The sequence below is a fragment of the Zonotrichia albicollis genome, chromosome W (genome assembly GCF_047830755.1).
Source record: "Zonotrichia albicollis isolate bZonAlb1 chromosome W, bZonAlb1.hap1, whole genome shotgun sequence".
NCBI classification, from domain to species: domain Eukaryota; kingdom Metazoa; phylum Chordata; class Aves; order Passeriformes; family Passerellidae; genus Zonotrichia; species Zonotrichia albicollis.
In genome coordinates this window covers 16460851-16479358 of record NC_133859.1, presented here as the reverse complement: position 1 = coordinate 16479358, position 18508 = coordinate 16460851, and the positions used below count along the sequence as shown (strand labels likewise).

General features: G+C 41.8%; 1 protein-coding gene across 3 annotated transcripts in view; it reads right to left on the bottom strand.

The window, feature by feature from the left end:
* Positions 1 to 18508, bottom strand: part of LOC141726825 (mothers against decapentaplegic homolog 2-like) — a 95407-nt gene that overhangs the window by 32895 nt on the left and 44004 nt on the right. For 2 of the 3 annotated variants that reach the window (XM_074531900.1, XM_074531901.1), the window contains exons 3-5: positions 2390 to 2479; positions 1065 to 1258; positions 436 to 570 (exon numbers count right to left, since the gene is read on the bottom strand). In XM_074531900.1, the coding sequence (XP_074388001.1) occupies positions 436 to 570; positions 1065 to 1258; positions 2390 to 2479 (419 nt within the window). The remainder of the gene's footprint in view (positions 1 to 435; positions 571 to 1064; positions 1259 to 2389; positions 2480 to 18508) is intronic. The other variant, XM_074531902.1, reaches the window with a different exon arrangement.

Genomic DNA, 18508 nt, shown 5'->3' with positions numbered 1-18508 from the left:
ACCGTGATCAGTTGTGGACTGCAGATCAAAACACTAAGTCACTCATTTGAAACTTAAAGTTTTCTCCACAAACTACATCTGGTGAGACTGAGTAGTAAACTGCTTCTCAATCTCCAACACACAGCATTTGGCAACCCCTATATGCTTGTAAAACAGATTAAAAGCATAAGACAAAGGTCTGTTTTTCACTCTTTAGCATTCTGAATCTTAAATAAGCTACTGAAACCAAGTAAGCAATATCATTTCACACAGGATTGTGTTCTGCAAACAGCAATGTTCAGGTATTTCCATTGGAACTAATACACAAAAACAACTAGATCTAACTTATTGGCACATCTTGCAATTAATTTGATCACTTAGGAGCATAAAATTATCATCTTTGTTTCAGCGGCACAGTGTCAAACATACTGTTTACAGTGAAAGTTAAGAAAATACCTGGTATGTAATTGCTCTGTGGTTCAATTCCAGCTGGAAAGTTAGTGTTTTCAGGAATGGAATGGGTATAGTCATCAAGAGGTGGCAGTTCTGTTAGAATCTCAGTGTGCCGTGGCACTAGTACAGGAGGCAAGACTGGAAAAGCAAAATTCAAAGCATTGGTAAGACCCTCAAAATGCACGCTTCTGTGAGCTAAAAGGAAAAAATATCTATCTAAACCATCTAACAATATCTTCAGATGTTTTGAAATTTTCTGAATGTCTGTACTGCTAGTATTATGATTGCACTGATAGTGGTAGAAACAGATTCCTGAAGTGCCTCTTGACTAAGACTATTCCACAGTAGCAAAGGTGAATCATCTCTGTTCTCCTTTTAAGTCTGGGCCATATTTAGCCATCTGGAAACTACTAGAGGTCCTGGAAATGTTTATCGGAGTAAAGATATCTCCACATTCATAAAGATTTTTCAGTAACTTTACTATTAAAAACTATCAGGGGTGGTTTTCGCAAAAGCTGTATCTCTAAGAATCTTGAACTTTTGGCAAGAGAAAGCATTTTTCTCTTTTTCACTTATAACATGCTGATCAAGCGCATACAGATGCTATACAAAGTCAGAAATAGTCTTCCTACCTGGTGTCTCCACCCTCTGGTAGTGGTAAGGGTTTACACATACTTCATCTTTTTTAAGATTAAAAGCATATTCACAGTTTTCGATTGCTTTAAGTTCATGGTGACTGTGAAGATCTGGCCAACGCCACAAACGACAGTAAATAACATGTGGTAATCCTTTACGATGAGATACCTGTAGACGGCCATCGAGAGATCTGGAGGGATAAGATGTTAAAAAGTTTTTACAGAATGCATGCTCTTAGCCACTTAAGCAAGAGTGTACACACATGGGATGGGTAGTTTAATGATTTTCAGAATTCAGTGGATTGATACTGCTAGTGACATTTGTACTCTTGTTGAAAAGCTTCAAATGTGATAAAAATGATCATATCAGTAGTCTCTTAACTTGTATTTGGGTTGCTCTAATCATTGGCAGTTAAATTTAGAATTCATTAAAAGCCACTTTACCTCCAACCAAGTATTTAGGATGATTGCTTCATATATCTTTTTAAATGCAGAAGAGAGTTGTTAAAAAAAAAATCACACACTTAATAGTCCCTTCCACTACTAAACCTCAAAGCTTTGCTGTGGCATAGATGCTTTATGGCTTTAAGAACTCCCAAAGGACTGCAAATAAGCCTATAAGCAGTCAGCTGCTCAAGTGATCCACATGGCAGTATAACTGCAATGTAAAAAGCATGAATGCACATCTTTTAAGGACTGTACAGTTTATCTTCTTGACTTCATCTGCCTTATTACCAACTGAAATAATTTTGCTAGTTTTAAGACAGACTGCATATGCTTACACAAATGCAGATGTTTATGATTGTTATGGGATGGGAGACAAACCTCAATACAGAAATCAAGTAATATGACATGAAAAAATAAAGACACTGTTTAGAATTTGCCTGCCATTAACTACTGAAGAATTTATAAACAATTCTTTAGTAGCTCATATCTGAGCCAATTAGCAAGATTTAACTGAAAGCTTTTGACATACAAAGCAGTTAAAATACTTTGTAAGATTAGGCCTAAAGAATCAAGCTTCCCAACTTCATTAATATAAATACCAAATCATATTAGAGCTTGCATTTAAGAAGTCTTCTCATTCTTTCAATAGCACTGTCATGAAAAATCAATATTGCAGAATTAGAATTTCATTGGTCAAAACATCAGCTGATAACACTTGGATTTCTACACTGGCAAGCAAATATCTTAAAATGCTGTACCATGAGAGGCCTAGGAAGCATTTTAGTCTATTTTACAGCTAAAGCATCCCATTACAGACCCTCCAAAGCAAATCCCTCCCACAAGATTTCTATGATGCAAGAGGGCAGAATATTCACCTGGTTTGTTCAGAGAAGCTGTAAAGGCCTGTTGTATCCCACTGATCTATCGTGTTTGGTGTACTCAGTCCCCAAATTTCTGAACAAGTGCTGTGCATAATAAATTAAGAACAAAAACAAAAAATTGATATGAATATGGAACATGGTTATTCAAAACACTATGGTGTCAAACATGGAAAAACATAGAGAATACTTCCTTTCACATAGAAGATAGAGCATTGTTTGACTTGCATTTAGAATGACATCGCATGCTGTATTTTCTATATGAAGGAGGCTATCAAAATGGAACAAGTGATTCAAGGTAAATGATAAATGTTTTTAAAGTTGAACAAGTTCTCTGCTTTTAAGAAGCCAGTACAGTTGTAACATCACTTAAAACAGGCTAAATTTCTTCAGCCTAGCTCTTAAAAAATTCCGTTTTAAAGGGTGGTTTCTGGGTTTGTTTCTTGGGGGGGGGTTTGTTTGTTTTTAAACATAAGCTTCCCTAAGACTTCAAACAAATGCCATGTATATCTGAAACTGAACGTCACAATCTAACTTTCAGGTACCATCACTTAAGCACTAATCTCATTCTCCATGCACATACTAACTTGCTGCTTTCCCCAAAAGAGGAAAATTCAGACTTTAAAGAAAAGCACATCGTAGCTAATACTTTTCACTGATTTTTGTACTCTCCTTGATTAAAGAACTAAATATTCTTTTCCACAGTATACAAAACACAGAATGTTTAACACAGTTTTACAGTATAGCATTTTATGATTCAGCTACAGGATAACAAACCTTAAATTGCTAAATCAAGAAGAAGGAAAAGAGAGACAACTAATTTTTTGCCAAACTGGTTCAAGGACAAGATCACAACAGTAAAGAAAAAGGAGCCTTCAGTCAGAGGCACAAACTAAAGGCAACATCAGATTTAAACAAAGCAAGAAAAGAGCATGGGTTTGTAAACAGAAAGCAGACTCAGAAGCATAAATCCAGCTCAGCTCTATCACAGACTTGCTCTGTGATCACTAAAAATGGACAGTTTATTTTTATACAAGTGACATACAACTAGACTTCGCACCTCAGAAATTATGAGAATTTGGTTCAAAAGCAACTTACATCTCTATTTCCTAATTACAGAGCCTGAAGTTTGACTGTCTGCTACAGTCTCTAAAATAAATAGCCTCTGAAAAGTTGCAACAGAAAGAAAAAAATCCAAGTTCACCAAACTCCTGGTTTTAAATATAGGTGTTGCAATTTAAACTACTAAACTTAGCTGATACAGTCACAAGTTTGGATTGAGTGCTTAAGGGATGAGAAGTAGGTATTTTTATTTCCCTTCTCTACACAGGGAAAATTCAGTAGTGTTATGAAACAAGAAGACATAAACATAAGCGTGGGCTACTGATGAAGGGACTTAATGGTTCTTGTCCCCTTCTTGCCTGTCCCAAACACCTCACTTTTAGTGCCATTCCAGGGAGGCTGAAATGTTCATGCAATTGAGCAGCAACCCAAATCAATCAACTGGCTATCTGACCACAGAACATACATGGCAGAAAATTTAACTTTTGAGAGTTACTTTTCTATATCACTTCTATTCACTGTAGAGCTTTATGAGCACTACGAATCAGGAATAAGACTATAATTGTGGACAGCAGCCTGCATTTATCACAAATAAAATTGTTACATAAAATATGGCCTTTGACATTTTACTGATTATGGACACAAGTAAAATATTGTAATAGAGAACATTTGTCTAGTAGAGAGCAGCAGTGTCAGACAAGAAGGTCTATTCTCTTATTTAGATCCAGCTCTTCCAAAGAGCCAACTCTCCTGAACAAGTTACATCTATCTCAGACACAGGCAGCATCACAGATCTCTAGAAAGTGGGCAAAGAGGGATCCTGAGCATCACTATATCAGCAGAGCATACAGCCTCTCTTTTTCACATTCCTAAAATGTCTCTAGGATGGTAGACTGCCAGAAGCTGTGTAATGATTAAAATAGTTGCCCTGAAGATGCATAAGGCGCCTGTGGGATGCCAGGGAGCATTCCAACACTGTACTGTGTCCTTAAATATTCACCACTGCTGCTTGTAAGACAGACCATCATATACATTAAATCAGAAGAACAATCAGCAGACACAAAGCCTGCTGCATATTAATTGACACAGTCAGCTCATTACCTTTGAGCAATGGATCCTTTATACAAAGCAGTGCTCCAAAGCTGACACTATTACAGATTACACATTCCCAAAATTGTGGGGTGCATCACTGGTGAAAGCATGGCATGCCACACATTTGCTGCACAAGACTTAAGATAGCACATGCAAAAGTAAAATTTCACAGTTCCTGACAAAGCATGATGAATAGGAACAGTATTTTATATTGCTAACCTCTTCTATCTATAAATATTCAAACTATCAAAGCTGACAGCATATTTCATAACCTACAGAACGAAAAATGTTATCCTGAAGTGACTGCAACAGTCATAGGTTACAATGAAGCTCAGGACACCATGGAGGGAAGGCAGGCCAAGAGGTACAGAAAAAGTGAACAGTTAGAAATTAGAGCAAAACTGCTCTAACATACAGCAGCTTACATGACATGCTATCTTCCAGAATGTGTCTGCTTAGAGTTAGGATTAATAGAAATATTTTACTAGTTCATCTACACTATAACTATACTCAACTCCAGTAATGCACAATCAAACACAGAAAAGCCTGCAGGAAATCAACCCATACAGTCAATAAAGTCAGCTCAAAATAGCTTTTACTGTTCACTGGAAGAAACATCTGAGGAAATAGAGTGGTCTCTCCACTCTCCTGCTTACATAAAAGAACCATTACCTGAGATGCAAGACTGTCCCCCCACTATATCACCCAGATAGTAAACAAGGCCTCTTAATATTCACACACATACACACTAAATCAGAATGAAATTCCTCACAACCCTAAAAAGCATACTTCATGCACAGCACTTCCATGAAAGACCACAATATGTTCATTCATATGCAAGCAATAGCCTGACAGAGGGCAAACATATCTATTCATCCCAGAAGGGTGGTGCTGGAAGGGTGACTGCATTCTGAAAGATGTTTAAACAACCACTGTAATGGAACCACTAAAACCCTCTGAAAGGGAAACAGGAGTACTGAATTACTGTCCCAAAATAAATAGGATGCATTCTCTCCTAAACCTACATCCAAAGCATCCAAAACCCCTTGTGAAGAGTCCTTTCTATTCCTTATTCCATAAAGAATTTAGGAGAATCAAGGATTAACATCTGTACTCATAAGTTAAGTCTTGTCTGGAAATATTCCCATGCCCTGGAACGTGATCATTTATGCTAGAAAGCAGCTAGGGCATTCCCCAGCACTGGGCCATGCCAATTACTGTTCTTCTACACAATTCCCAGGTTTGTGAATGGCACATCATCAGAACCACTTCAAAGATATTTACATACGAAGTACCAGAAACTCTATACAGAAGTTGCTAAATATAATTTTCTTCTTTTTCAGTCTCAGAAAGCAGAACTGTAAAGGAGCTTAAAAGGCACCAAGTTCAGTTGATAGCCTACTCTTTACCTGAAGTGGTAGCACTAGAGAAATGGCAAATAAAACCTGAAATGCAAATAGCATAACGCTTGTCAAAGCCCACATTATACAGAAATCATTACAGAATGGTGTTGCACATTCAACTTGCTTATTTGTGAAATATTACATTGAGCCACTAACATTTCTACTGAATCTTTCATATCTTTTAGAATCTACAGCCACTAAGAAGTTTGCCAACTCCACATTCAAGGCAATCATCTCCATTTGGTTTTTTTCCTGCATCCTATAATCACAAGCATTTCTTCCATTTAATCTGTCTACACCTACATTTTCTGAGGCATTTGTAGTGCTGGAGCTGTGACTGAAACAAAAAAATAATTTTAGTAAACCATGACAGTACCCCATTTATCTGTTTTAAAGTAGGAGATTAAAGTTTTCAAATTATAGAATTGTTATGCAAAATCTTCCCTATAGATATGAGCCTGACATTTGTTTTAACTCACATTTTCACTGAAAGACTAAACAAGAAAAACGCAACAAAAAATATGATCAGGTTTTCACTTGAACTGGAGAAGTTACTTAGCACAGGGACCCAAACACCTTTATACCAGCCTAACATTTACAGGACTTATTACCTTGACTTACTAATTTTGCCAGGGGGGTAGAAAAGAGGTGCAGAATTTGCTTTGAGAGCTACACCAAGCTATCAAAACAAGAGTTAGAGAAGTAAGAAATGACCACTAGATTTAGAGAATCCTATTTTCTCACAACAAATGGGCAAATGTCAATGCATTAACATTGTTCATGGCTGCTTGTGTAAAATTTGCCTGAGAAAACAGGTTGAAGTCTGCAGATTAAAGATCTGTACCTTGTATAGCAAATTAGCATTTGTTTGTGTGATTGGAGTTTTTTGTGGGGCTTTTTTTGGTTCATCACAGGTGAAGCTCCTGTGAAGACACTGTCCCATTACACTCCACTGATACTAACTTTGAGAAAAGGATCAATGAATTGATGGATGAAAGAACAGAATCCTTCCTCTCATACCAGTTTTCTTTCTGATACACCTAAGGTTCAAGAACAGCTGGGAGGGAAACATGCCAAACCTTTGGAACTAGTTCAGAGAGGGTCTCAAAGACAACAGTAATAGGAAAGCCTGATTTGACAAGCTTAGGTGTAATATAGATGAAACAAAGCTATTAAAAAAGTTCATTGGCTTACATACAATATTGTATTCAGCACAGACAGTTCCTAACAAGTCTGCCAAATTCCACCTTGGACTTCTGGTGGGCAGTCTTTGGCCTGTTTAGGACATTTATTGACAGAGTACCTGGGGAGTCAGTCCTGAAACGCAAAGGTGTCCAGGAAGGCTAGATATGCTTTAAAAAGGAATTGTTAAATATTCAGGAGCAGGTTGTCCCCATGTGTAGAAAGACAAGTTGTCAGGGAAAGACCAGCCTGGTTAAACAGAAAATTTAGGCTGGAACTTAGGGGAAAAAAAATCTATCATCTCTGGAAGGAGAGACAGATAACTTGGAAGGACTATAAGGATGTCACAAGGGACATATATAGGGAAAAGATGAGAAGGACAAAAGACCAACAAGAACTTGATTTGACCGCTGCAGTTAAAGACAAAAAAAAGTTTCTATAAATACATTTGCAGCAAAAGGGGGGTCAAGGAGAATCTCCATTTATTGAATGCAGAGGGTAGTGTAGTGTAGTGTAGTGTAGTGTCAGGGTATTGAGTCAAGGGGTCAGCTGGAAATATATTTAGGATAATTGAAAACTGTAGATGAGTCGAGGGGCCAGCTAGGAATACAATTGAGATAGTAGAAGATTGCATATTTTAGTTAAGATTTTAAAATTAGTTAAGAAGCTAAGTTAGTAATGTAGGTGGCAAGAATCAAGTACCTGAGTTAAAGAGTAACAAATACATTAGGAAAGAGAAGCTAGGAGTGACAGGGATAGATGTAGCAATTGTGAAGGAGCAGAGACCATAGAAATACCTTGCCTTAAGAATAATCAAACAGTTAGGAGAGGCTTGGACCATGACCAGCAGATCAAAAAGTCCTGCCAACTGGCCATGGGTGAAGAGTTCACCATGAGGAAGATGGCTTTCTTCCTCCCATACACCCACTCCCTTATTTCAAAATCCCACAGACCCAATTAAGGGAGTACAGTTGCACAGCAGTAATGTCTATTTCAGCTGATTAAAATACAAAGTGGGTAGGTAATGATTATGTATTATGTGTCCTTAGAAACCACTTGGATATGTAAAACCTTTTCTGCATAAATAGAGAGCAGGAGTCTGTGACTCCTTGCACATGTATTTGGAAATTATTCCACATGTGTCCAGTGTGCTGCAATAAATACTCTTCTTTTCAACTTTAATTAGTTGAAGAGTCATCTGTCTGTGCATCAGTATGAAGAAAAGGCAGAGGTATTTGATGGCTTCTTTGCCTCAGTCTTTAATATCAAGACAAGTTGTCCTCAGGATAACCAGCTCCCTGAGCTGGAAGGTAGGGATCAGGAGCTGGATGAAGGCCCCATAATCCAAGAGGAGATGGTTAGTGACCTGCTATGCCAATTAGATACCCAAAGGTCTATGGGCCCAGAGGGGATCCACCCCAGAGTAATGAGGAAACTGGCAAAAGAACTTGCCAAACCACTCTCAATCATATACCAGCAATCCTGGTTAACCAGAGAAGTTCCAGCTAATTGGAAATTAGTAAATGTAATGTCCATCTACAAGAAGAGTTGGAGGGATGATCCAGGGAACTACAGGCCTGTCAGCCTTACTTTGGTGCCAGGCAAAGTTATGGATGATCCTGAGTGCCACTACATGGCACATGAAGGACAATGAGAGGATCAGGCCCTGGCCAACATGGATTTACAAAAGGAAGGTTCTGCTTGACCAACCTGATCTCCTTTGTCCTGAGTAACCCAAAATGTTATTGTATTCCATATCTATCGGTGCCCAAAATTGTTACTGTCTCTTTAAGACCCTGCAGTGCAGTGGTGGGGCAGGAGTTGCCCGGGGCTTTTAAAAGTTGGAGCATGCAGGGAGCCCTCTCTCTCTTGCCATTTTGGCTCTCTCTCTCTCTTTCACCTTGTAGCTCTTGCTCAAGGCAACGGCTCCCTTTTGTGGTTTATTTTCTGTTTCTCTCTGGCATCTGGAGGGGGTTGTTTCAGGCAGGTTACTGGACTCACAAAAGTAGCAACTCAAGAAGCTGCATTTCATGATCAAAAACTGTTTCAGAGTAAAATTTGCAACACCTGTCAGCAGTGCGAAGTCTAAGCTGGTCTGGGGTTGGGCTGCCATGCATGAGTGCCTGAGAGTCCATTTTCTTCCCCCCCCCCCCATGAAAGCGGAGACCCAAGACAGCAGTGCCACCTCCAGCAAAGTCCAGTGGGTGGCAGGCATCAAGAAGCAGTAACACTGACCCTCACAAACATCAGCAATTCCCATCTTCCACTAAACTGCTTCATAAGCTCCTACTTTCCTGTTTGTTTGGTTTTTTTTCCCCAGGAGCAAGGGTGCACTGAGTGGGGTTAGTCTGCCATCTCCCTTTTGTCTCACAGACAACACAGGCACCTGAAGAGCATGCCATCTTGGAGGGAGAGCTGCCACTGTCTTTTCCCTTTGTCTCTCTACACAAGTGGCGAGCACCCTCTTGGGGAAGGAGACACTTTGCCATTTTGGGTTTCTCTGTTCACAGGGAGTCTGTGGGATTTCAGCAACTTTGTAACTAGTGTCTACAACTTATCTTTTGCTTGTTGATGTTTCATTTTTTAGTAAACTTATTTTTTCACTTATATCTACTTGTATTAGTTTCTTCTTATTGGTGGGAAAGGATTCATTAAAACTAAAGAGGTAACTCATTTGCATCCACCTTAAATTGTCTTAAACTAAGACACCTTCTATGACAAAGTGACCCACTTAGTAGATGAGGGAAAGGCTGCAGATGTAGCCTATTTAGAGTTCAATAAAGCATCTGACACCATCTCCCACAGCACCCTCTTAGAAAAACTGGCTGCTTGTGGCTTGCATGGGTGGACTCTTAGATGGGTAAAAAAACAGCTGGATGGACAGGCCCAGAAAGTTATGGTATATGGAGCTAAATCCAGTTGGTGGCCAGTCACTAGCTGTTTTCCCCAGGGCTCAGTTTTGGGGGTGGTCCTGTTTAACATGTTTATTGATGATCTGGACAAAGGGGTCAAGTGAATCCTCAGTAAATTTGCAGACAATACCAAGTTGGGTGGGAGTGCTGATCTGCTCAAGGATAGGAAGACTGCAGTGACATCTGGATAGACTCAATCAATGGGCTGAGGACAACTGCATGAAGTTCAATAAGACAAAGTGCTGGGTCCTGCACCTGAGTCACAGGAACCCCATGCAGCGCTACAGGCTGAGGGAAGAGTGGCTTGAGGGCTGTTTGGCAGAAAGGGACCAGAGGGTGCTGGTTGACACGTAGGTCAATATGAACCAGCAGTGTGGCCAAGAAGGCCTATGGCATCCTGGCCTGTATCAGAAATAGTGTAAGCATCAGGACTAGGGCAGTGATCTTTCCCCTGTACTCAGCACTGGTGAGGCTGCACCTTGATTACTGCATTCAGTTTTGGGCCCCTCACTTCAAAAAGGACATTGAGGTGCTGGAGCATGTCTAGAGAAGGGCAACAAGTCTCATGAAGGGTCTAGAAAACATGTCTTATGAGGAATGACTGAGGGAGCTGTGGTTGTTTAGTCTAGAGAAGAGGAGGCTCAGGGGCACCTAACCTCTCTCTACAATTATGTGAAAGGAGGTTGTAGTGAGGTGGGAGCCAGTCTCTTCTGCCATACCTGCAGTGAGAGGACCAGAGGAAATGGCCTTAAGCTGAGACAGGGGAGATTCAGATTAGATATTAGGAAAAAAAAATCACTGTTAGGGTGGTCAGGCATTGGAATAGGTTGCCCAGGGAAGTGGAAGAGTCACCATCCCTGGAGGTGTTCAAGAGACATCCAGATCTGGCACTGGGAGATATAACTTAGGGGTAACATTGATGGTGCTGGGTGGTGTAAGGACTTAAAAGGTATTACAGTGACCTTAGACGGTCACTGTGGTGAGAGAAGGACAAGAATCTTGTTTCTTGATCAGAAGGCTTGATTTATTTATATATGATATATAATACATTATAACTATACTAAAAAGAATAAGAAGAGAAGTTGCAGAGAGCTGCTCAGCTAAGAATAGAATAGAAAGAATGAATAACAAAGTTCTGTGTCCAGGGAATCTGTCCCTGAGCTGCTCCCGTGATTGGCCTTTAATGGTACACATGGAAGATGAGCCAATCACAGGGACACCTGCTACATTTCACAGCAGCTGATAACAATTGTTTACATTCTTCTTCTGGGGCTCTGCTTCCCAGAAGATGGACAAATGTGAAAGAAAGGATTTCTATGAAAAAATGTCTGTGACAAAAAGGCACAGTTGCCCATCTCAAACACTGTCAAGGCCACAGAGAGAACCTGCCAAAAGCCACAGGAACAGGAACTTGAGATAAGCACAGAGGGGAGGAATTTGTGATAGGAAGGTGCTAATTCCAGGCTGGGCAGAGGTGAGATCTGGGTAGCACATACTGGGTAATGCATCTGGACAGAAGCAACTGCTAATACACATATCATCCCAAGTTTTATGCATGCCATTGTGATCACCCCATAGATACCCAAAACTTGGACTGTGTAAAGTTGGTACCCCCAGAAAAATGACTCTGGGATCCCCACAACAAAGTCCAGGGTGAAGGAGAACTCAGAGGATGCTGTAAGATCCACAGGTGGTGACTGTCTTCTGCTCTCTCCTCTTTTCTCTCCCTCTTTCTACTTCCACTTTGCTCTCCCTCTCCTCATTCATCCCTCTTTGTCTCTCTTCCCTCTCTCCTCTCTTCTCTCCCATTCTCTCTCTCCTCCTTTCTTTCTCACTCCCTTCTCTCTCCCCCTTTCTCTCTCTGTTCTTTCTCTCTCCCTTCTCTCTCCCCCTTTCTCTCTCTGTTCTTTCTCTCTCCCCCTTTCTCTCTCTCATGAAAGAACTTTTATTGCTCAAGACCCCACTTGAAGAGGTTCTTCTTTCAGATCATTTGACAGAGGGGGCTCAGAAGCTGGCTATAAACCTAGAACATGCATTCTCCAGAACCCCACAAGGCCTAGAAAAGCTTGTGTTTCCTTCTTGTTAGCTGGTGAGAAAAGTTGCTATTTTGTTAATCACCTCTGTAAGCACATGACAGCGTCCACCCTGCCATTTTATTCCGAAGGTCCCTTGATCTTTCTTTTCTTTTTGGCAAACTCAGTTTTTGTCCTGGTTTAGGGCAAATTTGGTAGAGAATCTCCAAAGGGGGGCCCCTCCAGTAAGCAAACCCACACGGCCCCTCCTGCCAACTGGTTCGGGAAGAATTCCTCAGAGAGAAGTGGAAAGAACCTGTTTATTTAACAGACACAGCACCTCTCCCACCCAGCAGACAAAACGAACAATAACGGATGACAACACTCTTTCACCGCTCTGAAAAGATGACAAATTCAGAAAGTCTCTCTCTTGGGGGTGGTCACTCTGTTATCAGTCCCTCTGGCGCTGAGGCAGCTGCTGCAGCCATAGGGTGCAAACTCGTGGTGTTCCCAGGTCCCAGTCCGGAGCAGGTTCAAGTTGATCCAAAAAAAGGAAAGGAGAAACAGTCCAGGAAGAAATTTGGACTGTTTAGCTAAACTAGCTAATGAGCAGAAGCAAGAGCGAGCAGAAGCAAGAGCAAGCAGAAGCAAAGCAGAAGCAAGAGAGAGAGAGAGCAAAGCGAAAAGCAAAAAAGCAAAAGCAGCACTATGTACTGCCCAGTCTCTGTATCCCGCCAGCCATGGGGGAGTAGTATTACAGCGACCTGATGAAGGTCTTCAGGGTGAGAGAAGTGGACGAGAATCTTGGTTCATGATCAGAAGGCTAGATTTATTGATATATGATATATACTACATTATTACTATACTAAAAGGAATAAAGAGAGAAGTTGCAGAGGCTTGCTAAGCTAAGAATAGAATAGGAAAGAATGCATAACAAAGTTCTGTGTTCAGCAGAAAGCAAGGACAAACTCTCCCGTGAGTGGTCAGCAAATCCAAACACTCACAGAAGACCAATCACCACTGCACCTACTGCATTCCACATCAGCAGATAATTATTGTTTACATTTTTCTTCTGGGGCCCCAGCTTCCCAGAAAGGACAAATCCTAAAAGAGAGGATTTTATGAAAAAATGTCTGCGACAGAGTAGCTGATAAGAAACCAAAACAAAACTTTCACTCTTCAGAGCCAGTCTTAAAGGCACAGAACATAATATCCAGCATAAACAGAACACATGAATGGGGATACAAGCATCATAATGTCACCATAGGACAGTTTTCCAAAGAATCTGAATTTTCTTCCCTTTCTAAAATATTTCTTCTGCCTTATTGCCCCACACAATGTCGTTATCAATATATTGTAGATGTTCAGGGGCATTTTCCAGTTCAGTTTGGATCAGTCCATGACAAATAGTAGAGCTGTGCTTCCACCCTTGGGTGTATGGCAGGGCTGGAATGGGCTCCATGGCCAAGGTGCATGGGGGTTGGAAGTTGACTCTGCAGGGGCAGCGGTGTAGCCACATTTCTCTTCACAGAGAAAAGCAAGGCACAATTCTTCCCAAGAATATTTCTGGGTTTCACATTCTCTGAACCTCAGAGAAAGGAAAAACAATTCTTATCTTATTTGCTGTGCCTGTGTTTGTGCCAAAGTAGAATGCAGTATGGAGATTGTTTACCCAAAGTGATGGTGTTTTGTTTCCTTGGCCTATCAGAGCCAAGTGTGTGTGTGAGTCGGGACTGTCGGCTGACAGTCACAAGATTCTGTGCAGTTGTGTGCAGAGTTGAGTGCTTGCCAGATTCAGTTTAGATGTAATGTAATATAGTGTAGAATAATATAGTATAATAAAGTAATTAATTTGCCTTCTGATAAGATGGAGTCAGATGCATCATTCCTCTCTGCCACGGGGGTCGCTGCAAATTCAATACAGCGGGACCTGCATGTCATTGCCATGCAGGTCGCCACCAGCAGCAAGAAACACAGAGGGAGCCAAAAAATCATCCTCCAGATCTCTTACTCCTGAAGCCTGCAAGGCTTTAGAGACAATTATGATGCTCTGCAAAATAGACAAACACATCGCTATGTTCCAGATAAACCTTTTTTCCTTGCAGTTTTAGGAGAAACGCTGAGACTGTATGGCCTCATTTTCCAAGAGGACTCCTTGTTATGAACAAAAATTCAGTTAATATTTTTTTGTGAGAAAGAGTTGCAGGGGGGCAGCCAGGTCTCAGGCGCTGCCAGGATTCTTAGTGCTTTGTTATTGTAATACCGGGTCGTTAAGGCTTATCTCCTTCTTTTGTATTAGTAAAAAGCCTGGCTGGGTGGGGAAATGGCCCTTCCCCGAGGCAGTGCGCCCTTCCAGCATAGGGAAGACACCTGAGAGGGTGGGGGGGGTTATGCAAAGTGACTCCAAAGTCCAGAATGCTTTGTGGGACCCCGACTCGAGATGCAACGAGAAAACCCCAAAAACAACGAGCCAAATAAGAGTTGAGAGACTAAAGTGATGTCTGGACGTGAGGAGCCGAGTGCTGAGCCTGCAGAGATGCTGAACACCTTCGGAGCCCCTCTCGCCCTGAGCAGAGAGTCGTCCGGACGCCAGGACCAGACAGGACCGAGCCAGGCAAAGTAACATCTGACGGGGACATCAAGCCCTAAAAAGCTCCCACGAGGACTGGATCCCCCGGCTCTGCCCCTAGTGGACGGAGCTGCACATATCCTCCTCCTCTGAGTCGCCCTGGGAGACGTGACGGGGACTGCAGCCCTGCCGAGCCGCCCAATCCTGAGCTGATCACTTTTAATAAAGGCATTATAAAGGAGAAGAAGTCTCCTGGCCCTGTTTATTTCACTCCTCTCAGAAAGATCTGTTGTTAATAATCAAATGGATTTTTCTTTCTTGCAGGGCACCAAAGACAATCTTCACATCTTTAGACATGATATCTTGAATTATTATCAATGGCAGAGTTAGGCTTCTTTCTATAGCAGGTCGCGAATTTGCAATCATCTATTTACCTATGATTAAAAACTACTTTGAATGGGCTATGCAAAAGTCAGAAGATTTGCTTTATGCCTTGATAGATTTTCCAGGTGTTTGTTCCATTCATTATCCAGCACGCAAATTGATCAAAGCTAAATTATGCTACAAAGAAAAACCCCTGATCAGTGAAGAACGTTTAGATGCAGTTACTCTTTTCACTGATGGGTCAGGACAAACACACAAGGCAGTAGTTACATGGCAAAATAAAGATACTAAAGCCTGGGAACAAGATGTTCAAAAAGTTGAAGGTTCTCCTCAGATTGTTGAATTGGCAGCAGTTGTAAGAACATTTCAGCTCTTTCCAGAACCTTTTAACCTAGTCACTGATTCAGCATATGTTGCTAATGTTTGAAGAGAATTGAAGGGTCTGTTTTAAAGGATGTTAACTGTTATGAACAAAAATTCGGTTAATATTTTTTTTTTGAGAAAGAGTTACAGGGACGCAGCCAGGTCTCTGTCTCTGCCAGGGTTCTTGGTGCTTTGTTATTGTAATCACGGGTCGTTGTAGCTTATCTCCTCCTTTGTATTAGTAAAAGCCCTGGCTGGGTGGAGTGATGGCCCTTCCCCGAGGCAGTGCTCTCTTCCAGCATAGGGAAGACACCTGAGAGGGTGGGGGGGGTTATGCAAAGTGACTCCAAAGACCAGCATGCTTTGAGACCTCGACTCCAAAACGCACAGAGAAAACCCCAAAAACAACGAGCCACCTAAGAATTGAGAGACTGGAGTGATGTCCAGACGTGAGGAGCCAAGTGCTGAGCCTGCAGAGATGCAGAGTCCCTCTCGCCCTGACCATGGGAGTCGTCCCCAGCGCCGAGACTGAGGGGGACCGCACTGAGAAAATAACATCTGACGGGGGACACCACGCCCTAAAGGCTCCCACGAGGACCGGATCCCCTGGCTCTGCCCCTAGTGGATAGAGCTGCGCATGTCCTCCTCCTCTGAGTCGCCCTGGGAGACGTGACGGGGACTGCAGCCCTGCCGAGCCGCCCAATCCTGAGCTGATCACTTTTAATAAAGGCATTAAAAAGGAGAAAGAAGTCTCCTGGCCCTGTTTATTTCATTAACAATGACAAGTTGTGTCTTTGGCTTACCTGTCTTTATCAAATTTTGTTATACAGATATAATCCTTATTTTGTTTCTCAGATCAGAGCTCATTCTGGTCTCCCAGGATTTATGGCAGAAGGAAATGCACAAGCTGATGCACTGGTATTAGCAGAGTCTGGGGAAAGGGTTGCAGCAGACATTGAATATTCCACTTCAGTGCTTCCTGCAGCTACCTTGCCTAACATTACTGAACAAGCTAAATTGAGTCATGCCTTTTTTTTTACCAAAATGCACAGGCACTCAAACGAGATTTTCACATCTCCCTAGAGTAAGCACAAGCCATTGTACGTGCTTGCCCTGACTGCCAGCTTGTCCAATCTATCCCTTCTACAGGAGCAACCTGTTATGAACAAAAATTCGGTTAATATTTTTTTGTGAGAAAAAGTTACAAAAAGGCAGCCATATCTCTGTCCCTGCCAAGGTTCTGCATGTTTTGTTATTGTAATCACAGGTCGTTGTAACTTATCGCTCCTTTTGTATTAGTAAATGCCCTGGCTAGGGCGAGGTAATGACCCTTCCCCAGGCTAAGGTGTACTCTTCCCAGCATAGGGAAGACACCTGAGAGGGTGGGGGGGGTTATGCAAAGTGACTCCAAGACCAGCATGCTTTGTGGGACCCCGACTCCAAACCCACGGAGAAAACCCCAAAAACAACGAGCCACCCAAGAGTTGAGAGACTGGAGTGATGTCTAGACGTGAGGAGCCAAGTGCTGAGCCTGCAGAGATGCGGAGTCCCTCTCGCCCTGACCATGGGAGTCGTCCCCGGCGGTGAGACCGGGCCCACTAGGCTGAGAGGACTAACATCTGACGGGGACACCACGCCCTAAAGGCTCCTACGAGGACCGGATCCCCCAGCTCTGCCCCTTGTGGACAGAGCTGCGCATATCCTCCTCCTCTGAGTCAGCCTGGGAGACGTGACGGGGACTGCAGCCCTGCCGAGCTGCCCAATCCTGAGCTGATCACTTTTAATAAAGGCATTAAAAAGGAGAAGAAGTCTCCTGGCCCTGTTTATTTCAGCAACCAACCCACGGGGGTTGGAAAGTTTACGGAAGTGGCAAACAGATGCCACAAAGTACCCTTCTTTTGGGAAATTTAAAAATATCTGTCTCTATTGATACATTTTCAAAAGCAGTTTTCGCATCTGTACATACAGGAGAAACAGCTAAGCATATTTGCCAGCATTTTTCACAAGCGCTTGCCTCATTAGGTGTCCCTCAAGAAATCAAAACTGATAATGGTCCCTCATATGCTTCACAAGAATTGGCCACATTTTTAAATGACTGGGGTGTTCACCATACATTTGGTATTCCCTACTCTCCCACGAGTCAGGGAATGGTAGAAAGAACACATCAAACTCTGAAATGCATTTTTAGATCAGCAGAAAGGGGGAGGCACCCAGGACACACCTCAGAGGAGGTTGAATAATGCTTTGTATATTTATAATTTTTTCAACATTTCTGCAGAAGAGCCTGATCCTCTTATTTACAGACATTTCATGAACAACAAAACACCAAAACTGAAAGAGCACCCCCCGGTTTTAATTGAAAATCTAGAATCAGGACAAATAGAAGGACCATATGGTCTTAGAACAGGGGGATGGGGTTTGCATGTATTTCTACAGATAAGGGACTCAAGTGGCCGCCAGCAAAAAACGTGAAACCATACCACCCATCAAAGCCCATTGACGCTTCCACATCAGCCAGTGATCCCACGAGTGGAAGCCGAGAAACAGGCACCCAAATGTGAACTACACAGAATCACCCAGAGAAAACTGTCTGTCAGGAACAGTTCAAGAAAAGAATGGAGTTGTATTATTATTTGTACGGATGCATGCTGCTTTTACCCTTGTGTTTTTATTTTTGCAGAGAAGATTCAGTTGTAACTCAACCAAAGACAAATGTTTGGGTTTCTTTAGCCAAGTCCACGGGTTCTGACACCATCTGCTTATCCAATACAAGCCCTGATAAACCTTTTTCAACTTGTTTAGTTGGAGTGCCTTTCCCAGAAGGTTTTGATAATGTCACTTTTGATAAATATTGGCCATATGATGATCACCACATTTCCCCAACTCCCAGCCCGAGACACCAAACTTACATTGATAATTTTAAAGTTGATAAATCTGACCTTCAAGAATTAGAAATTTTAGGCTCACTAACTATGGACACTTGTTATTTGTTTCATTTCGTAGGAAAAAATGGGCCTCATCTAAATGTTACTCCTTATCATCCAGTCCATTATTATGACTTCTTGGTGTCATCAAATTAAGCTTCTTACATATGATGAACCTCACACAGATCATTTTAACAAACTTCCAATTCAATT